At 34.3% G+C, this 24,389-nt stretch overlaps 1 protein-coding gene across 1 annotated transcript in view; it reads left to right on the forward strand.

The window, feature by feature from the left end:
* Positions 1–24,389, forward strand: part of LOC138710622 (serine-rich adhesin for platelets-like) — a 66,017-nt gene that overhangs the window by 25,608 nt on the left and 16,020 nt on the right. The window contains exons 9-14 of the mRNA XM_069841640.1: positions 1,094–1,190; positions 4,504–4,620; positions 8,709–8,812; positions 12,646–18,031; positions 21,813–21,907; positions 22,085–22,197. Of these exons, the coding sequence (XP_069697741.1) occupies positions 1,094–1,190; positions 4,504–4,620; positions 8,709–8,812; positions 12,646–18,031; positions 21,813–21,907; positions 22,085–22,197 (5,912 nt within the window). The remainder of the gene's footprint in view (positions 1–1,093; positions 1,191–4,503; positions 4,621–8,708; positions 8,813–12,645; positions 18,032–21,812; positions 21,908–22,084; positions 22,198–24,389) is intronic.

The raw sequence follows: 24,389 nt of genomic DNA on the forward strand, positions 1-24,389 counted from the left end.
AGTGTACTACAGTGGATTTTGTTATCACCATCTGCTGGATACATTAAGAAGATTGATTGATTGATTGATTGATTGAGTCAGTAATCAAAACTCATGTTGAACAATCCATAATATAATGTTGTACAAGATTTACAACAAAGAAGAAATAGTGGAAATGTTCCTCATGTATGGGAAATGAAGAAAGAATTCTGTTCAAATAGAACAGCTGTATGTACTCCGTACTGGTTGATGATCGTTCACCTCTGCTAAGGAATTTGGATGTGAGGGCAGCAGTTGGCTGGACCTCCATGGACTGTTGTGATTGTTAGAACATCTGTACAAGATGAGATATTCTAACGGAGTCCACTTTAATACATTCACATAGGCCTAACATATTTCATGTTATGGCCGACAATTAAATAAATTGGATGAATGAGGGTCTCATTGTTTTATGTTGTCTGCTAAGTAGAATCGCCAAAATGCAGTTCTCAGTATAAATCATAAAGATAGTAAATAAACTTATAGGATCGAAGAATGCAGTGTGCACTTGTTATAGAAATGTCTGGTGTTCAAGCTGGTGAATGCTCATAGATAAATTAATGGCTAAAAGTACAGGATGGAGAACAGCAAATTCTGCATCAATGTGTGAGATTGACGCCTATTTCGTGTCTATAAATTAAAATTTTTCCTTTCATAGAGACGAAACCAAACGAGAAATCATCAAGATAAATAGGACATTCTCTGTGTGTTTGTTGAATGAACATCGAATGATCACCACATAATTAGCTATATTGTGTTTACGAGTGTTCACTGGCTGTTTGTTCTCTTGCCACAGGAATGAAGTAGTGCAAACACCTCCTGTTGTTGATTATTACTCTATTTTGCAACTGTTATTGTGTTCACATTTGTGGTAGCGCCTGCTGCCAACAATGTATCATCATATGACAGAGATACGGATTGCTTCAGTCATTCGTTTGACCATAATGAGTTAACTTTCTGATCATCATTCGTATGTTGAAATTCAAGTATAGGCCTATACCAGTGGCAGTACACAGATATTTTATTTTTGTTATTAAACATTTAAGTGACACATACAATATTTTAATCTTTTCAGGATACAAGTAATATGAGAAAAAGTAAAATCAATGACACTTCAAGTTCGAATGAGTTAAGACAATCGCAGAGATCTTTGTTCAGAAGGGCAGCAAAAGGTATGTTTATAAACCATAATAACTGAATGACAAATTTTAACTTTTTGTCTTGTGCCAGAATGAACGTAAGTAAATGACTCTTACTAATTAGTGTGCCCTGAATCAGAATTTGATATTCACTACCGTTTTCCGGGGAAATAAAATTACTTATTTTCTAAAATAAAACTTTTTTTTTTCCCCCGTATTTTCACTTCCACAAATAAAATTTCGGAACTTGAAGGATTCTAATTAGTCTATGTTTGTTAAATTCTGCTTATACTGTAGTTTAAAAATGATTTTCTGGAAGACTTTCATTTGTAACTAGACACAAAACCGTCTCTAACAAAAAAAAAAAAATCATCAATAGTCAGCAAGCATGCTGGGAACATCATTTTGTATACAAACCAAATTTCTTGGTTTACAAATCGATAATTGGAAAAATCTTATTAAATAAATTACCCCCAAACTGTAAATTCAACATGATTTGCTGCTATTAGAGCTATGCAAGAGATTGTAAATATCAATGGGTACTAGCAATATACTTTGCATACTTCCACTCGATAATGAGTTTAGGAATAATATTCTGGGGAAATTATACAGATAGTAACAGTATATTCATACCACAAAAAAGAGTAATTAGAATAATATAGTAGGTGCCAAATCCAGGGAATCGTGTAGGACCATTTAAAAAAAAACTACAAATAATGCTCATGGCTTATTATTATTGTATTATTTAATTAATAAACTTCCTTGTATGTAATCGTCAAAACTTTCTAACTCATTCAACACTTCATAGTATAAATACTGGTACTGGTACTCCCGGTACTCGTCAAAAAATGACTCATATTCCTATCCTATCACACTATCGAAAAGGATTGCGTTATATGGCAATAACAATTTTTAATAGCCTCCCTATGGATATAAAAAATCAAACTCAAAACATGAGATTATTTAGGGTCAAATTAAAGAAATATCAGCTTTAAAACAACACCAATTAGTGGCATACAAATCCTAACTCAAAGTAAAAATATAGAAGAAGAATTGTGAGAACAAACATTAATTCAGTATGAAAAATTAATAAGACTAACAAGTAACAACAGGGGGAATTTGAGATTTGAAAATACACTAGAAACACAAAGAAGTTTTATAAACATTGTACAGTATATTAAAGAAAAACTACAGATTCCACATGCAAAAGAATATTTATTACAAAAAGGGAAACCCCCTTCAAATATTCTAAATAGATTACAATTTAAAACTAGTCGAAGATTTAAAAAAATCAGAAACAAATATTGAAAAAATGTAACTTTTGACCTTAGAAACTACAGAAACAAGATACTCCGTAAAAATGGCTTCATATATATGGCTCCCTCAAGTCAAATGAAATAGGAATAACAGCAGGAACAGGAGGAACTTGTCAACATTTCTCATTTTATTCAGTCTGAAACCTAATATTACAAATTTTGATAGCGAAATAACCGCAATTCATACATCCTTGACGAGCCTTCTATATAGAATAAACAAATTTCAGGAATGCTGTTATACTGTCAGATTCTCAAGCAGCTATACTAGCCATTGCGAGTCTTTACTCACCAAAATCACAGTAAAAACACGAATGCAAAAAAAAAAAAAAAAAAAAAAAAAATATATATATATATCAATACTGGTACCAACTAAGAAAATTAAAACGAAACTTTATTCTTCAGTGGATCCCAACACATAATGGTTTGATTGGAAATGAATCTGCAGACTTTTCGGTTAGAAAGGTACAGAAATTCTACAAAAAAACTCAACGAAATTTATCCTACCATTCTGTAAAACTGCTAATCAAGAGAAAATTTCAGTAAGTGTGCATAAAAACTGCAAAAACGATGCTGAAGGCAAGAAGTGGCAAGTTATTATATCAAATCATTGAAAGATGGTCACATTAGTATTTATAATGTAACACTCGATACACGTCCAGCAATTTTGCCAATTAATGAAAGATTCTATATATAAGAACTTATTTGAGAAACCACCAATATAATGTCAGTGAATTGGCTGAGTAAGTAAACAGGCCTGTCAGAGTTGGTAGCATCGAAAAAATTATTTACTGAAGTTTTCAAAAGTGTGTGTAAGATGGGTGCTAAGAAATCTGATTAAAGAAAACAAAGCAAGACCAATTGAACTTTGTTCCCAATATTTCCAGTGCTACAAATAAGAAAGTCACGAATTCTGTTTACAATTGTGATAACCAGTGAGACTTGGGTATGTTAATATTTCCTGAAACCAAGATTGCTAGCAAGGAATGGAACATTCAAGATTCGCCATCATCAAAAAAGTTTAAAGTGAAGTAATCTGGGGGAAGGGGCAAGGTCTACAGTTTTTGAGACGTGAAAGGACTGATATTAATTGATCGATTTTTTCTTAGATCAACAAGACAGTAATGGACGCAGAATACTATGTTAGTCTTTTGAAAGGAAAATTGAAAGAAGCTGCAAGGTTAAGAAGATGTACAAAAGTATCTAAAAGCACTACTCTCCTTCATGGCAACGTCCATTCTCACTGCCCAAAAATCACACAAGATACCACTTCTGAACTGGCTAGGAAGCGCTGCTACGTATTCCATATAGACTAGATTTATTCCAATGCTATTATCACCTGTTTGGACCGCTAAAGAAAGTAGTTGTTGTTTTCTAATGCCAGTCGTTTGACAATAAAGTCATTTGACCTCTTGCACTCCAATATTTTTCAAAGATATTGTCATGGTCAGCCACTAGGAGGCAAAACATTTGCAACGAAAAATCTGGTAGGTAATGAAAGATGTGCGAAATGGCTGTACAGTCAACTGAAAATATTTTTGAAAACTAAATAAACACCACAGTTCCCTGGTTACTGGCAGAAGAGTATCATTAAGCTAGGGGACTATTTTGATAAAATGTAATCATGGTTTCAATTTTTTGTTCACAAATACATAAAGTCGGGGTTAAATTTGAACCTCCTATGCATATATCCCATGTGATAATTCATACCATGTTACAAAAGTTGCTTCATGTCTTGGAATATTGCAAAATATTACATTACAGTAAGTTGCAGGGCATTGCTGTGCATTTTTTGATTTAAATGTTTATTTATTATTGAATCTTTCAATTCTTACACAAATGCATGTATTAAACAATTAGTCTACAATCAGAAGTAATAAAATCCATTTTGACGTAACATCCTTAGGATTAAAAATTATAGTACCAGAAAATATATGAGCATTTGTGCCGTTTAGTAATGTTTAAATTTTGTTTGGTAATTTATGCTATTGTAACAAGTTTTCAATCTTTATAGACACTTTAATATGTTACAGCCAGTTCTACTGCAATTATTCATACACATAATACCAGATCATCATCTGATCATCAAAGCAAATATAACCCTCTAAAAATCGTGAAAAATGTAAGAAGTCCTGGGTCTAATGTTCAAGGTACAGTATCTTCATCAGATATACGGACTATCCGGCTGCTAATAATGTTAACTAACAAGGGAACTGTTAATGAGCTCATGTCGAAGCCTCCCTTCAAACTGCCCATATTGATAGATATCCAAGTAAATAGACAATTAATTATTTAAAAAAGCTGTCAATAATAACTGTTTGCGAAATGAAGCTTGAACGTAAGACTATCGAACAATTGAGTACCAGTAGCCTACGGCCTTGAATAGATAGTGAGCACTCAGTTGGCACAGCTTGTTGGCTGCCCAACCTTGCTTTGCATTCACATGATAGATCAGGGATTCACGGAGGTGAGAACTCAACTCCTCTGTTCAAGTATGTACCATTGTTTCTTAATGTAGCATTCCAAATAAGTTTTCATACCCTTTGTTAGTATGAGCAGCTATTTTCTTATATTTGTATATCTGCTGTGGAGATCTAAGTAAATGCACAGTCTGAGCAGAGGTTTCGACATGAGTTCAATAACAGCCCTTGTAAGACTAGCTTCTTATTTTCGAAATAATTTCTGTAAGTAATATATTCATATGGGGTGCGCGGTAGCATCGCAGTTAAGGTGTAATGCTGCAAGTCAGAAGGTCGCAGGTTCGATTCCCAGTAGGGGTCATGGATTTTTTTTTTTCATTGATCTAATCCTTCCAGCCGCACTATGACCTGTGGTCTACTCACCCTCTAATAGAAATGAATACCAGGAGCATTTTCTTGGGGGTAAAGGTGGCGAGCACAGGACTGAATTCCTACTGCCATTAAATGCCAATAATTGTCTATAAATGGAGCCTTGACCTCTTGCCATCCTCTGGGCGATTATACCTGTCATGGGGTTGACTCCATCTTTCTTAAATATATTCATATAGAGGTTATTGTGTTTATTTCAAATTATAATTTTCTTTCAATCCAGTGATTCTTTAGTCAGTGTCTGGAGAAATTCCTCTTTCCGCCACAAAATATATGATAATCAAGATTGATAGATTGTGCCTAGACGTGGACTAAGTTATTCTTAACACTTCAATTCCTAATGAGCCCATTGTATCCACCTCTTTAACTTAGAATACCGATCACTGGTAACTCAGCTCCATTAGTTTCGACAACTTATTTTAATAATCCTGTAGGTGCCTTCAGAACCTTCATTATGATGCTAGAGTCGAATTTTGTACTTCCATAATTTAAGCTTCAGAGATCGCTGCAAATTAATGAAACTATTGATACATCTTACCATGAAGCGGGAAGGCTGAACAGATTTTGTATGTACCACTTCAGCTTCAGTTTCCTCCTGAAGGAATCTATGCTGAGGTTTCTCATCACACCTTGAATGGATATGAATCCTCAAACCTCGAGTCTTTCTGCACTATTACCAGTTGGGCTGGAATGCACCAGAATGCAGTTTCAGTAAAAATAATGTTAGGGTTCCACAATTCCAGTATAAATAATACAGGAAAGGACTGATGAAGCACAATTTAGGGGCTTCTGATATAGCCGAGTTCCAGTACAAATTTTTCTTGCAACTATAGTACTGACTACTACCAATCAGTCTTGTATACAGGGCGATTCTGTGACTGTTACAAACTTTTAGAAGAGGTCATTATGAACAACTTTCATATGGGAACCTGTGTCTGGAGAAGTTTCGTTTGGTAATTACGAATGTGATGTGTGTACTGACTGGTCTAAGTAACATTGCAGATAATAACCAAACATGTTGATTATTAATAGGTCATCGTAAATAATTTTTTTTAGTGTATAAACTTCTAATGCAAACCTCAACTCAGTTTAAATGTAGCTGCTTTCCTTGTATAATGTTTAAAAAATGCTATGTTTTATTTAACTTAACGACGCTCACAACTGCAGAGGTTATATCAGCATCGCCGGATGTGCTGGAATTTTGTCCCGCAGGAGTTCTTTTACATGCCAGTAAATCTACTGACATGAGCCTGTTGCATTTAAGCACATTTAAATGCCATCGACCTGGCCCGGGATCGAACCTGCAACCTTGGGCATAGAAGGCCAGCGCTATACCAACTCGCCAACCAGGTCGACTGTATGATGTTAGGCTTATTTGGGTTAAGCATTACGTAGAGACAGTAACTTTTTGTTTCTTTAGTTTCTAATCACAGAAAAACTCATGTTAAGAGATTTTTTTAACCAGTGGCAGGTACTTGGCTGTTGCCTGTTCGCTTTCATCGAAATGAAGCCAGTTGTGTAATCCAATTTACCTACCGAAAAGTCGTCACCCAGGGTGCGCCATAGGAAGCTGGTTTATGCTACACCTGCGATGAGATAAGATTATGATGAAGTTTTGTTGGAATGTGACAAGGGAACCAGAGTTTCCGGAGAAAACTGCTGTGTTATCTGGATTATGAGCTTACCCAACATTAGTTATAAATCAGGAGTTCGCTGAGAATCAGACATGGATCCACAGGATTATAAGTCCAATGCTTTGGCCACTAGACCATCATGGCGGCCATTAAGAGAACTTGCTGTTATACATTTTATTTATTTAAGAGCAAATGGAAATGGAAGAAAAGATGCTAGAATTTATCAGTCAAAATATCATACCACGTTTATGAGAATTCACCAAAGTTTGTAGAAAACAGCAGTCTGCAACCACATTTCAGAAATATGGCCTGGAGTTCGATGCTAGCTGGCTATACTCACTGCACTTATCAAAACTTTTAACTACCAAATGTAACGTTTCTGGTCTGGGTTCCTATATGAAAATTGTTCATATTGATCACTTATAACGTCTCATGAATTTCATTTCTGCTGTAGTGATGTGGGATTCATCTTTTTTTTCATAGCCCAGGTCTCACATTCATACAGTAGTGTAGGTCGACTATTGCTGAAGTGTTATATATTTTGAATAGATATTGTTTGTTTCTGGACTTGGGAAGGTTTTAAGACTTCATTTATTACTCTGGTTAGTTTAAGAAATTTCATGGTCTTGGCAGCATTATCCTTTTATTGTATGAGTTGAACAAAATCAATTAAGGTGTTTACTCTAACTTTTTATTTTGATTATAACCTCAAAATATGAATATTTTGCTGCTTGTTATAAAGTCTTTGTTGTTCCTTCATATAGGCCAATTCCTGCTGTATACTTATCGTCATCATACATTTAGATATCTGACACTTACCTGTGCATTTGCCTGACGTCAAAGTTGTGGGGGTTGCTTTGCTACAACTCATTACAAAAATCTCAGTTCAAGACGACATGCTTAGATTAGCATAGTGTAGGCCTAATACATAAATGTACAATTATATTATATACCACAAATTAAATAAACACAACATAAACAGGAAATACCGGTACTCACTTTTAGGAGCACAAGATAGCACACGTGTGTTCTTTACTCAGAAACAGAGTCTTTCTTCTCTGTCTTTCTCTCACACACTAAACGGTTGGAGAAATCATAGATGAAATGTCAGAAGTCTACAAAATATATTTTATAATGGCCTGTGGGAAGACAGTAAGTTAGTTGATTGTAAGCATATAGAGAGTTTCTATGAAGACCGATCACACTCCAACCTCTACCTAACAAAATCTGTTGTTGGGCAATAAGCGGTCGTATGATGGTATATGGACAGATCTGTGCACGCTATTTGTGCACACTTCCCTATGCAGACCAGTCCCACTCCACCTCCTACTACTTAACTTCCTTGGGTCAGGCGCTTCGTACTGCCATTGTTAAGCCCACGAAATATTACTACCTGGGACTGCTTGTCATAGAGGTTCTCTGTATATCACATTGCACAGTGTTTGATCAGACTTCACTACGATCATATCTTAAAACCAAGAAAGTTCATACTGTATTGTTGGATAAAGAAATTACTCAATCTTTTAAATATTGAATGTGAACTGAATCTAATCGACTAGTAGATGAATATTTCAATTGATTAGACATAAGATTGTTTATATTTGCGAGTATGGTTTTTCACTCTGAAATAGACTTTAGTTATATATCTTATAGAAAAATAGGAGAATAATCAGAATTTAGCACTTAATTAATGATCTAATATAGTTAGAATTGAATTATAAAATAAGCTAAATATAATTACAATTAATTTTACAGGAAGAAATGCAGCAAGAACTAATGTTATTAAAATACAAACACCACTGGAACCACAATCATCTGATGAAGCAAATAGTGCTGGTACAACTCCTGATCCTGGCAAGGTAAGATCTAGAAAGAACTAAGATCTATGTATATTATGCTCGAAACTTATCATTATTGTATAATATATGAGCGAAGAATTCACTATATAGAGAATCTTTCAATGCTCGAAACTTGTCATTATTGTAGCCTACATATGAGCCTTCCTACAGCCTGTAATTTGTTTTGAGGAAGTATGGTAAATGTCATTTATGATATTTTGACTGCTACCACCACTGCTACCACCACACAAAGAAATATAAGCAACATTGACTCAAAGCGAGAGAGGCTGAAGGCAGTGACAAAGAATCACAATCCAACGGTAATATGGCAGTGTGATATTCAAATAGAGCACATTGCATGTTAACATACCATAAATAGTAGTAGCAACTTTCTGGAAATAGTGCTCAACATGAATGAAGCTCATAACCAAGCTACCAAGTCGCGTATGTGCACAAAACCAAAAGAAGTATAAAGCATACTATACACTAATATAACATTTTCTTTCCGGAAGTGAATACCAGTAAACATAGCTGTTGCTGCATAGTTCAGAACATGATTTAACTTTAATTTTACTAGGAATCATTAATCCATATTTCCCTCTTCATTAGCCAGAAGCCTTAGGAGATAAGAATACAAAATTGACATGTTGATTTTGCAGGGAGTAGGATTATTCGTCGCTGATCTATTTCTCTATAAAAGTTGAGATTTCACTATTAGTAGAGATGTACGGTATTATAAGAAGTGTAACTTAACATTGATAGCAAAAATAAAGTTGGACTAGTCTGTGGCTTGACCAGTTAGATAACCACTTCTTACCAAGAAGGCCAGTTACTGGTCCTCAAAAAATGTAAAAATTATAGTCGAGAAAATTGTAAGGAAACATGTGCTTAAACTTCTCCAGCCTATTTTAGTTTATCATTTCTCCATTAAGCCTACCACATATTCGTCTCATCATTTCTGAAGAGGAATAGTAATTGAAATATATAAATATAAAAAAATGGTAGCTAATTACCAGGCTTTTTTTACTCCAGTATCTTAGTATTTGTGAATGGATTAGTTAATCAAATAAAGCGTGCCATTTGTACCACTTTCAAGGGGCGTGGAATCAGGGGGCGTATTTTGCGGGCTACCGGCGGTAGCCCAAGGAAATTACAAAAGAAAAAGTTTATAATATAACATAATGTAATAATTTTGTATTATTAGTTTTACCATAGTAATTAAAATTAAAGTAATTGTTAGATATATTTTGTGTAATAATAGGGTCAGTGGTAGCTCAAACCCTTTAACCAGTATACGCCCCTGCGTGGAACATTGTACGATTAGGTCCACATCTTATGAATTACAACAATAATGGCAAAAGTTCAGGAATAAGATGTGGTGTTAGGGATGTTAAAGTCTGCTTCCTGTATAATTTTCGGTACAATTCAACATGATATGAATGCTTAATTTAAAGCAGTGGGCATTATTTCCTAAAGAAATAGATGGAAGGTATCAGATATGTTGTTGATGTAGTTATTGTTGTTGTTTTGTTGTTACTCCTATTGTTATTGTTAAATGTGCCTCATGGTTGTGATGTGGCAGTAACAATAAACATTCCATTACAATAGAAAAAATGCATTTCATAACCAAGACTTGGTGATTTTCTTATCATATTACTAGTTTCTGGTAGATAATAACTTTTGAACGTCGAGTTTTTTCATGTTTATGTGAAGCTCTTTAGGACATCTTATGTCGTAGAGATTGCTAATGGAATGAAGAGTGGGTCTACTTCTCGACTCCAGATTCTCTTGATTTCTTATTTCAATTTCTGGTATTTTTTCCGTTCTCGCGCCTCTGTTCTTGAAATGTTGTTGGTGATGAGAACAGCGTAGTTTATATGTTGCTGTTAAAACTCTTGAAATGACTTCCACAGACTTAGAATTAGAAAGGGGGTTTTTATTTATTTTTTTTCAGTTTATAATTTTCTTGATATTTATTTATTTTTATTTATTTATTTGGTTGCAGTGCATTTCAATGTTGAACGACTGCTTTGACCTCCAGTCATTTAGCTATCATTCACTTATCAACATACAATTTTGTATATACATAGGTAGGTTTACATCATACACACTTAGATTTTGAATATTATTTTACATTTCTTTAAACTTGTTTATTTCTCTCTTTCGCTTTTCTCGTATTTTATATAAGTATGTTCTTAAGAATTTTATTGTCTATTCATTTGTAGTTCTTGGTATTTTCTTGACATTAAGATATGATGGGTGAGTAATACCAGTGATAAAGGCATTTCTTTTCCGAGGGTGTTAAAGACAATATAGTATATCGGTACAGTTTATTGACTGGAGAAATGGTTATGCTGTAATATAATTTGTAAAAATTCTTAACCATTAAATGTGAGCTGCGTTATTCCTTCTTTATAATGCAATCCAGAATTTTCTAAAAATGTAGATACCGGTACTGGTACTTCATTAACAACTAATATGGTTTGATATCTACATTTATATTATTCTTAAACAAGCCTTTGTGAATTGTACCAGAACTTATTTTCAGTTTACACACAGTAGACGAAAAACAAAATGTTAATGAAGACATTCTCAGGTGACATTGATTGTTGGAAGTGCGAAATAGGAAAACGAAATAATCTAATGATATAATTAATTACAGGTATATGAAATCGTAGATTATATCATCTTGAAAAATAGTTTGTTTGAAAACAGTTATAAAAATCATATTTAGAAGTGTTAAACTTTTTTTACTGGTAATTTGAGAAATGCCATGCATATTGATGTATGGACAGATGGAGTGCAGATGATGGCATCTTCCAAACTGTTATCACCACCACTGCTGCTGGTAATGCTACTGTTACCATGACCGTTTTATTACTGATACTAAGTAGTCTAACTGCGTAATTTTGTGTGAAACAATAATACATATCCTGAATATAGAGCCACCCACAGGAATTGTGGGTTCCCTCACAAACATATTTTGTCTGGGCTCTTCCCCCACCATTATTTTAATGAATGTTGAAAAAAAAATGTAATTTTAAAAGTAAGTGCAGGCATTATTTAATGAAGTATTAAAAATATATTTGACACAAATTAATATACAGATATAACTAGTGTAACCTAATTAATTATTGTACAGTATCCTAACTGAAACTTCACATTTGAAGAATCCACTGCAAGAATGATGGATGTCATTTGGAATACATTTTTCAGGAGAAGCAATTGAAAGTTTGAAATGCTTAGCTGTCAAAGCTTAACTGTGATTTTCCGATCATTACTGGACAATGACTATCAATGTTAATGCCATATAACTCTCTATGTACATTCTATATGTCTTAAGCTATATTGACAGTCTTGGTTTATTTTCGACAAGAAAGTGACATCCATCATTCTTGCAGTGGACTCTTCATTTATAAAAGATCTTGAGAAGTAGACTGCTTCAGTCTTTCAATAGAAGTGTAGGGCTACTTCTTAAAACTTGTTGAATACCGGTACATAATCATTAATTACTGTTACAATAATATGTGATTAAACAGAATTCTTCTTTCATATAAAATAAGTTTTATGAATATTTTATCTTCCTCTCTCTAAAAAAACTATCTTAAAATTCAGGCAGGACCACCTTGATGTCTGGCGCTCCTCCGGGGGGAGGAGCGTCCCCTCTCGAGTAGTGTTGGTCCCCTCCTATGGGCGACCCTGCTGGTTAACCAAGAACTATTTTTGAATATTTTACTGCAAGTGTAAATTATAATTTATTTAACAAATAATTATTTATTAAGTTTATAAATTCGTTTTCTTTGTTCATGCATTTTGATATGTCCTTGTTTTCTGTTTTCAATTAAATGTTGCAGGACCTGAAGGAAATATTGGAGGCTCATTCTCTAGAAACATTTCAGAAAACTCCGGCAGCTCCAATATTGCTTAGCCCAGAACTCAGCTGTATAAGTGAGGAGAAGTCACAATTATCTGAAGAAGTACAAAAAAGTCAATTATCTAAAACAGCTAATCATAATGAAAATATAGGTACTGTAAGTTACCCGTACATTTCTGAGAATAGAGATGCTGAAATTGATGACAGAGGTGAGAAAAAACAGTTAAATAAAATTGAGACGGAACATAAGCTGAAAGGAAGGTACTCAGAATCTAGACCTGTTGCTGTTTTTTGTAATAAAGAGGCTGAGGAAAATGGTAGTAAACATTCAGATGACAAGATTACACGTAATGTTGAACAAATTTCTAAGGCTAAACCCAGAGTCTGTGTTTCAAGAATACACAGGATAGACAATAGTATTGTGCAGAACTATATTTCTTCACATAAAAAAGTTTATTCAGAGCAAAATTTAGATTCACCTGATTTACGAGTAGAAAAAGAAAATACACGTTTAAAAAATGTGCAAGGATTAAATAACGTGTCAGGTAATAATTCATGTTTGGATATAGATTTAAGAAAATGTAACTCAAAAACAAACAAGTCAGAGTACACTGAGTCTTCAAGAAGAACTTCAGTACCCCATAGTGTGAGTGTTACAAGTGAAACAAATATTTTCTCTTTGGAAAGATCAAAAGAGTTGATTCAGAATTTTGATCGACAAACAGAGGCACCAGTTCAGAATGAAACAATTGCAGATATTAAACAGACAGCTAGTTCCAGTACAGTTCTGAAAGTGATTCCAAGTGTGAAAGAGAAGAAAGAAGTAGAAACTACAGTCTCCATTGATGAATCATTAGAGATTTCTAGTGCTGAAGAAAGAAAGAAGTCACCGATCAGTATAAACACAAGTAGAGAGAAAGACACGTCAAAGATTGAAAAACGTGATGAAAATATTGATGGTGTTTGCGAAACAAAATGTTCGATTTCATCATTCAAAGAAACTGTAAACACTGAAGAAAATAAACGGTTAATTGAATCACCAGTGAAAGATGATATTTTGCCCACCTTAGAGCCTGAGATAACTAAGGACGTTGTCATTAATGTGAAAAAAAGTGTAAGAAAGTGTCAGATATCAGCACAAAAGACAAATATGAAAAAGGATTCATTTGTGGAGAAGAGTATGAGAAAAACAACTTCAAAGAGGTCCACAAAATCATGCCGTAAACAGCCAGTACAGATTTCACGTTTGGAAGAAAAGTCAGCAGTCCAAATTACTGGTTCAGAAGAAAAGAACTGCGATAAAACTGTCAAGAACAATAGACAATGCGAAATGCATTCACCACCAGTAATGGAAGCTGGGATCACCTCAGACTTTGAATCGTCTAAAAATAAAAATATGAAAGCAAACGCAGAGAACTATCAAATGTCAGAAGAAAACATCAGTGAAAAACTTTTTTTGCTTGTGGAAAACAATATACAGAAAACAGCTCCAAAGATACCAAGAAAGCTGTGCGACAAACAGTCAGCACAAAGTTCACATTTAGAAAAAAAAACAGTAGCCCTAAAGCCTTCTTCAAAATCTGAAAATATATGTAATAAACAAGTATTGGATTACACAATTCAGTCTAAGTCGTCATGCATCAAGCCAGATCCAAGAAGTTCTGAATGTCAAGGAGATGCTTCAGTTATCAACTCAAACGAAGTATTTTATACGGAAAAAAGTGATATCATATCTAACAACACTTATTCAGAAGATGAAATTTGTTCCGGAGTAACTGATAAACTTAACAAACGAAAAAATACTGAAATTAATGTGAAAAATGTGCAATTATATAAGGCTGATATAATAAAATTATCAGAAAATCGTTCACAAGAGTTGTGTTTGGATAGATTACAGAGAAATATTACTGAAATCCCTCAGATACGAGTAGAAAGTGTAGTTTCCTCAGATCATCCACAAAAGTGTAGTGAATTATCATATTGTAGAAATTTGAATGCTTCTGTTGCCACAAATCTAGAAAATGGTTTATTGTCAACTTATAAAGACAATATTTCAAGGGAGAACTCAGTAAGTAATAAAAATGATACTGGAACAAAAACAAGTTTTCCTTCGAAATTGGAAATCGAAAAATGTGAGAATAAAATTGTTAAAAACCCACACACTGTTTATAACAAAGGTAACTCTGCAAATGCTAATCATTCATCCCTTCAAGATATTACGGTCAATAAGAAAATAACTTCCTCTTCATCAGCAATTAAAATACAAGAACTTCTTAGTGAATGGAACAGTAGTGATGATGAAAATATTACTGACAATGTACCTATTGTTCAAAACTCAAGTCATAAGAAAATGAATACAATAGTCACAAAGTCAAATCTGGATACAGGTACGCAGAAATATCAGAAATCACCACTGTTATCACATTTATTGACTGTCGGTAAGAAACTTCTGAATGAAAATGAAGTCCAATGCGCAAGTGCTGTGTTGAACACTAAGGCAGAGTTTAATGTTTCCAATGTAAATACAACACGTGGTGGAAGTGCAACAGATACGAGACAGTCTTATAAATTAGGCACTGACATTTCCAATCTCTCACATTGTTCTGATTCAGATATAAGTTATTTACAAGAAACTCGCAGAACTAATACAAATACAGTTTCTTCAGTAGACATATCCGACAACTTGTCGAAAAACCAATCTGTAAATGAAAACATTAAAACACCCTCTAGAAAAAGAAGACTTTATTCTGCCTCTAACAGTCCAGAAGTACCAGAGATAGAGAGTTTTGATGACACTTCACATGACCCTTCTTGGTCTCCCGCTGCTTCGAAAGCACGCTTTTCTAAGTGGAGGAAGAGAAAGTTACTGTCAGAAAGGAAGAGCAGTAAAATTAAGGCAGCAGTTGAGAAACCCAGACGCAGAAGCCGACAAACAAAGACGACAGAACAGGTCCTTGCATTGTGTCAAGAATCAGAACAGCAAAAAGACATTTTTCAAATAAACTCACAGCAGCAAGAGACAGCTGTATCACAAGCAACGCGTTTCTTTTCAAAACCTCTCAGTGGTAGATGGCAGGTTAGATATATGGAAAAGTTTAAAAAACGTAATGAGGAAGAAATGAAAAAAGAAATGGAAACCGATACTACTGGTACCAAATCAGTGTATTCTGATTTTGATGCAGACAGTGATAGTGCAAGTTGGTTCGAGCCTACAAAACCTAAACCATTACATTCTGTTCAAAAACCTAAGATTACCTATGAGAAAAAGAATCGGATAATGTTCCCGAGTAAAGGAAGAAAGAAATCATGCAAATTTAATAAAACGAACAAGATGCTTGAAGCTAAGGTAGATAATTTTAAGAATAAAAAGATTTCTGAAATGGTTCTGTCTATAAAAAGGGATAGTTTTAAAATTGAAAATGTTTTAAAGCGTGACACAAAGAGTAAAAACTGTGATTTTGATGTATTTCGTGATGATGGAAATGTAAATGAGGATACCGGTACACAGGGAGGAGCTCTTTCTGAAATTAATTTTCTTCAAGGTATTAACTCTGAAACTGTTGCATCTGACAGTGAATCTCTGCCATCTTTAATTATAGAAATCGATGAGAAGAAATGTGGCGAAATTAATCAGGTTAGCTATCCAATCTTAATGGAAGAGCCTGATATAGACATGAACTTTGATTCTGTTTCAGCATTTCATGAGAATGAAAACACAATGGAAAAGGAAAAATATTTGTCGACCTTAACAGAAGATAACAAGAAAAAAGTCAATATTAATGATCTTTCGAAGGTTGGTGAAATTAAAATTACGTCGAAAAGAAAAAAGGAGAAACATCTGTCATCCAATAATGTTACATATTTCCCTTCTCCTGAAGTGTATGCTGAAAATATCGAAAAAGATGCTCCTGCAACAATCATACCAGAATCATTAAAAATGCAGGAATTTTGTGATCAAGCTTCGTTAGAAAAAAATATACAATGTGGTAGCAAGGAGTTTTCTATTTTGTCATGCAATAATGAAACAGAAAGAGATATTTCCTCAGTCACACGTAAGAAAAATAAAACTCTGAATAAGAGAAAGTATTCAGATAAAAATAGTCGTAAAATAAAAGATAACTGCAAGCAAGCTGTCGATATAGAAGTAATGTACGAAGTTGCAGAGGATGAAAGACCTGAAATAAATAGTGCTCCTTCTCATTGTGTACGGAATAATAATGACACTAAAATAGCTTCTGAGAATAACAGTAACTACCTCTTAAGTGATACAAATCTTGATTATGGTTCAAGTGAAAAAACATTTGAAGATGATTTGAATGAGTTTCTTGAACAGTTCACAGACAATGTAACTGAAAACATAGATTTGCATGAAAAGATAAAATGCAATGACAAATCTAAACATAATAAAACAAATACAAAAGTTTTAGAAGGCACAGAGAATGAAATGGGAGGAAAGCCGAAAAGAAAAACTAGGAAGCATAACACCAATATTGTCAGCACATTGAAAAACGATATGGATTGTGAAGGGCATTGCCCACAAACTTCAATAAGTCCTGTAAAACCTGTAAAGAAACTTGAGCAACTTGATGTGCTTCGTCCTTTGTCACTTTCAATACAAAGTCCTGTTAAGAGAATTGAGGAATCGAATGCATGTAGTCCTTTGTCACATTCAATGGACTACAGTTCATTTGTTGATGATGATTGTTTGTCATTTTCAAAGAATGTTAAGTACGATGCTTACACTTCAAGTAATTCATCGATTTTCGAAGGATTTGAAATACAAAATAGCATGGAACATTTCGAAGATTCACACAAGAGAGGAGAAAAGCCCATATTATTGTCTCAAAATTCAGTATATACATGTAAAGAAATAAAGTCTGCAAGTTCATTACATGTTTCGTCATGTCTTAAGGGTACTCGAGATACCCTTTGCCCATCCAAAAAATCACCAATTTCTGTAAGAGGACAGGATTACGTTGATCTAGCCTCTCCTTTACATGTTTCAAAGGAAGTATCACAGTCATCCAAGTTACTTCATATAGATACGGAACCTTTCAAGCCTATTACTAGCCTTGTTGCTAATCTGTCAAAATCCAAGTCTTCGAAGAAAAATCTGAGCTCAAAAGTTACTTTGGAGGAAATTTCGCAGGACGATATTCTACCTTCACGGCAGAAGAGTCAAACAAATGTTGAATCTGCAACTTACCTTATACACAGTGATATTCGCACAAACGGAACTGATATCAAAGAAACTAATGGAGATAGAAGTTTGAAAAGAAAACTTAAGAAGAAAAATGATTTTGTGAAGATAATTTCTCCTTCTAAAAGCAAGACAAAGAAAATACAGGAAATATCTGAAATAAATGGTAAGTTTCTCTCAGTCACACTTTCTACAAGGAAAAAAGTATGCTTGTATCATTTTTGTTTCCTGGTGAAATCCGTCAAAAATAGTGCAGGAACTTGAATGAGCCACCGGCGTAGCTCTGTCGGCTAAGGCGCTTGCCTATCGATCCGGAGTTGCGTTCGGGCGCGGGTTCGATTCCCGCTTGGGCTGATTACCTGGTTGGGTTTTTTCCGAGGTTTTCCCCAACCGTAAGGCAAATGTCAGGTAATCTATGGCGAATCCTCGGCCTCATCTCGTCCAATACCATCTCGCGATCACCAATCCCACCGACGCTAAATAACCTCGTAGTTGATACAGCGTCGTTAAATAACAAAGTAAAAAAAAAAACTTGAATCATGTGAATGATGTAAAAATACATATTCAAAAATCTACTTAAAGTAGTTCAAATCTCTGAGTTTTATTTCTTGCATATCTCCGCAAGTCAATAAAGGTAGGTGTTTACTTACCGGAATAAATTCGTTTAGCACATTCGAATTTTTATTATAGTATTCTTCACTTGTATGCATTTCCGAATTGATCATTAAATAGTGTAACTTACCGCTAAAGCACATAAATTCATTGTAGTGTTCTGAACTGAACTTGGAAATAAAATGAATAGCTCTATAACTTAAATAAACCGTGAAGAACATGCTTGGTTGATTCATTATTTTCCCAATCTCATCCTATATATTCTTTTTTTGCATATTTATATTGCTATAATCCTAATTTGATAAATTGTAAAGCTCTTCATACTGTCGCACTAACATCATTAGCTTTGCGTGATCAGTTTCATTTATACCTTCAATATTACCGCGGTTGGAGGATTGCAATTTATATAATTATTATCATAATTAGGGCTGGTTTTTTATGACTATTTATTTAAGAATAAAATGCACATGAGAAGCAAGCTGAAGTATGGAATTTGATATTGTAGTATGCTTTTTATTTTATTAAAATTATTAATAGTTGGCATATGCTATGATTTTTTCGCATGCTTCTTTTAGTTCAGTCTAGAGTCCTGAGTTGCAGTCTACAATGAATACCTTATGCAAATTTTCAAATAAAGATTTCCTGTTGTCAGCCAACAAAGCCTTGTACTTCGAAAAACTTCTTTCTACTTCAGCTGACACAAGAGGACCATATTTAAAATTAACAGTATCATTTGAATCTAATTTTGAGTCATTAAGAGAAAAATTTTCACTGGACAAAATCATTGAAATGGAACGCAGTGTATGATACCCTTAGTTTTTTTCTAACACCTTTTCCATTTTCTTTGACACTTCTTGCCCCACTTTACCACAAACATCATCAAAGTTATTCACATATCCCTGATTTGTCATTATATGATTTTCATTTGTTTGGACCTTAAAAAAGTTCTAAAGGGGCACAAATTATGCACAAATGATAAAGGAAGACCACAATGTTGGAATGCTTAAAAGAGCTTCCTACGCCTTCTTTTTTTTCTCTCACTTACACCTCCCCAAACAGTGGGACGCCTATGTGAATGCCTATGAAGATTTCTTGCAAGGAAACTTACCATCTTACTGTGTGCATGTATTCTTAAACATTGAATCAGAAATATCTCCCTATTTTCAACTGCACATAAAATGAAAAATATTGAAGTCAAATATCAAACAGTGTACATATGGTTGTGTTCGATCTTCAATTACGTCAACATTATGAAGTACGCATAAGGAATAGCCACTGGTGTGGCTGAGCCAGTTAAGACGCTTGCCTGCCAGTCTGAAGTTGCACTCGGGCACAGGTTCGATCCCCGCTTTGGCTGATTACCTGGTTGAGTTTTTTCCGAGGTTTTCTCCAACAGTAAAATGAATGCCAGGTAATCTATTGCGAATCCTCGGCCTCATCTCGCCAAATACCATCTCACTATCACCAATCTCATCGACGCTAAATAACCTAGTAGTTGATACAGCGTCGTTAAGTAACCAACGAAAAAAAAATACATAAGGAAGAATGCGTCAGACATTGTTTATGTTTACGTCACCAGTGACATTTGGTCAGTAAATAAGTCAGTTGTTATTAGACAATGCTAACGCAACATTTGCAATACAAAAAATAGCTGGTTCCCATTTAAATAATTAAGTTGACTCTAATTATCTTGAAAATTATTTCATGCACAAAAAACACATTATATGTATGAGATGTCCCCTTCTATGTAATTTAACTTGTAATTATCTGTTTATATATATCTGAAATATTTCACAGCATCATATCATCCTTTATATGTATCTTAATAAATAGCCTAAATTTATAAATTGGCTCGAATGAGTTTCATTTGACCACGCATCGTATTTAAATATACAATGAAATGTACCCTCATGCTCAGAAATGGTCGGAAAATGTAAACACATGACATGTGTTCCAAGCCTGCTGTTTGAGACAGAACACGTGTGAGGTTATGCTCACAAGTGAACATGGCATACATACCCATTGGCGAACTATATGAAAGAGCAGCTAGTCTTTGTGTATTACTTCTTCTGTACCACAATACAAAAAAAGGCCGTACAAAAACAAATTAATGAAATTGAGCATTGTGGAGTAATCAGTATAGTGGCAGTTACATATTTAGAGTCAACTCTTCAGTAGGATTATGTATATTAATTGTAAAAATGACTCCAATCATTCATTAATAGAGAACGCATTGCAATATGCATGCGAGAGGCTTATATGCCTTCTGAATGTATAGCTTTGCTCATGCTCTGCAAGGTTGAAGCCATACTTCCATTAACACATGGGAAGAAAAACTGAAAGACTACAGGAAACAGAATTGCAGGCCAAACAAGATGTCATGTTTGAGAAGAGCTTCAGCATCATCTTGACTTCTTCGAACATTTAATTCAGTGTCACATTGAGATGTGTGATGGGCTGGAACAGTGACAGAATTAATGATTGAATAATGCAATGGTGACAGAATTAATGATTAAGTAATGCAATGGCGACAGAATTAATGATTAAATAAGTTGGAGGTATATATATATATATATATATATATATATATATATATATATATATATAAAATGATTGTTTCATATCAAATTAAATTTAAAGAGTCAGGAGTAAAATCTCTCTGTTGTGTTCATTTATTCCTGATCTGTGGCTTTAAAGAGACGTTCGTTCAATATTCTTTGTGTACTTAACACACTTATAATAACATGTTTATATCATTAATAATAGTCGTATAAATGCAGTTATATCTGTATATGAAACTGATCAAATTTGATTAATTTGTTATTTGTATGTTTAAATAGTAATGTCATACAGAAGAGGTAATACGCAAAGACTAGTTCCTTTCCTACAGTCCACCACTGGGTCTGTCGTGTTTACTTAACATAACTGCGCTCATGTTCTGTTTCAAACAGCAGGTTTGGAACGCAAGTGATCTGTTGACATTTCTGGCCATTTCTGAGCTTGAGGGTACCTATGTAGTACAATGAATTCTGAAGTCTGTAGAAATAATGTTCTCTTTAAAATCTAAAAGGAAAACAAAATTTAACTGGCCTGAATTGTCATATCATATGATGCAGCAACTATTTAATCATTAAGTAACGAAGTTAATAAAATTAAACGAGCCCAAATTTTGACATTTATGTTTTCTCACAACTGTAATAAATTATTGTTTTCTTCAGTACCTTTTGGCGAGGAACTGAGCTATTGAGACCATTTTTTTCCTTATCATATTTTATTGCAAATATCTCGTATTCGTTGATTAACAACTTATACTGGTACCAATACATCTTTTTTAGATGAATCGTTAGTGGATGCCTATGATAGCAGTCATGTAATGGAACTGACAGAAGAAAATTTTGATTTCATATTTACTACAAGCACACCTTGGACAGTGAGTATCATATTAAGCAGTAACATCTTAAGTGTGATTAGGTATATGTGTTATGACATATGCAGGTTTGAATTTGTTAACAAAAGACACATCCGGAAAGTTTGTAAACATTTTAATAATTTTGTATGGGCACACTATATTATAATATTAATGAATTCGTGAGAAATTTCATTACAGATTCTGAATACTGGTACGCAGAAGAAGGGGTCCTTGACAGACTTCACAGGAACTTATACTCAAATGATTGAAGATAATTTTAAGAAAAGTTTTAAGGAAGGTAGTAAGAAAAGGTAAGAATAAAAGAAAATTCGTGTTTTTGAAATAAATTTGATTTCTTATATTACCGTACTTCTGTGGCTAATGATTGTATGAATAGGGGAGAGTTGGGTAGTATCGGATATCGGGTAATAACGGACAGTGATGTTTCTTTCATCTACCACCAGATGGTAGTAGGAGTGTTCAGATGTCGCATACAGAAACATAACCATGTTACTTAGGTACTACCATCTGGTGGTAGATGAAAGAAACATCACTGTCCGATATTACCCGATGTCTGATACTACCCAACTCTCCCCTATATGCGACCAGCTATTGAATATAGCTGTATACAAGTTTCTGACATCTTATTTTTTCGGTGACTGCTGGTACTTTTTCATTTTATCCACTTATAACACTCATCATACACCAAATATAATCAGAAAAACGTTTTCTGCTTGCTTTTATGTATAATGCCATAACTGAATACTCAAACACTGACTCCGTCCCAAGGGATACCATGGAGTTTGTCTCTTGAGAAAAATTGTTCGATGTAGAAGTTTCCTGTTACTAATACCCTAGTAATGCCCCCTATTTTTTTGTGTTGACCTGTAACATCTGACCTGGATGTTAGTGGGATTGTGGTAAAGGTTGAACCTTCCCGCTAATATCTTGTTAGTTTGGTTGTCGTGCAACAAATAGTGACAGTAGGGCAGTCTACCAAAATGGCATCTGACATAGAGATGTGTAAGAAATAGAGATCTGTTATTGAATTCCTCACTGCCGAAAAAATTGCACCTAGTGACATCCATTGACGCTTGTTAAAAGTGTATGCAGATATTACAATGGATGCAAGCACAGTGAGGTGGTGGGTAATGCATTTCAACAGTGACGAAAATGATAGTCCTTTTGTATAGGCGGGGCGTGATTCTTTTGGATGTCCTCGAGCCTGGAGGAACTGTCAATTCTGAATGCTTCAAGCAGATGCTGGCTAAGTTGAAAGTCTGTATTTCCAGAGTCAGACCAGAGAAGAAAATCTTTTGCAACCACAGAGCACGTTGCAAAAGTTAGCTGGACTGTCCTACCACATCCACTGTATAGTCCGAATTTAGAGGCGTTAGACTTCCATCTCTACTACGTGGACAACATTTTCCAGACAAGGATGCTGTTATCGCAGCTATAACAAAGTGGCTTGCCTCTGCTGGTTCAGATTTTTACGAATGCGGCATACAGACTCTCGTTCATTGCTGGCAAAAGTGCATAAAGAATGGTGGTAACTATGTGAAAAAATAACTGCATGTAGCTGAAATCTTGCTCTATTTAACTGTCTTATTATGCTCTCTGTATCTGCTGTAGTTCCCGTGAAAATAAATAGGAGGCATTACTTCCGGAACGACCCTCACATTTATTGATGACATTTGATTATAATGAAGACAGTGGATTTTAAGTTTTTTTCTTTATCCTTTAGTAAATATTTGCACAAGAAATTGTATATATCCAGCTCATGGATCTTAAAGCACAAATATATTAGTTTTATGTGCTACAAAATGCCTACTTGACTTGAGTGCTTATTTTTATATCAACCACTGTTTTGCAAGTTTCCATTGCAAACTTAACTAGACAATGTAAGGTAGCTCTACTTGTATACCAGTCTATTGTTTAGCTAATAAATAATGTATGTTGACGATATTTTTGCCTGAGACAATTATCGCAAAAAATGGTAGCTAAGAATAAAGATTACTTTTAATTTTTATCGACTTGGAAAAGGCCTATGTTTTTGTCTCAAGAATAAGACTGTAGTAGTATTTGATAAGGATGGGAGTGGACCAGAGCCTTACATTTACTAATTTCGCTTGAGCATAAGAAAGTGATGATGTAGTTGGCTATTAAACTGCTAGATGCTGCGAGTGTACGAGGCTTTATCGCTTGCCACTAAATTTAGAGTGAGTGATGCTCGAGACGAGCAAAACACATTCGTGAGAATTTTTCCAGTAAACATAGATTGGGGAAACTAGTCTGGTTGTGGAGGCTAAACTTTTAAGCCATCAAAAGTGATGTGTGGGAAAAATTTATTATAGAAGGAACACAAATCATTATTTAATTCCGTTGCTCTCAGTTGTTATTATTGTATTATTTTTATTTTTGAATGAAAGACACAATTTAATATGGTATTAATTCTTGTATAATTTCTATTTTTGATCCAAAGACGTACCGTAATTTAATATAG

Source organism: Periplaneta americana, chromosome 12 (assembly GCF_040183065.1).
Source record: "Periplaneta americana isolate PAMFEO1 chromosome 12, P.americana_PAMFEO1_priV1, whole genome shotgun sequence".
Classification (NCBI taxonomy): domain Eukaryota; kingdom Metazoa; phylum Arthropoda; class Insecta; order Blattodea; family Blattidae; genus Periplaneta; species Periplaneta americana.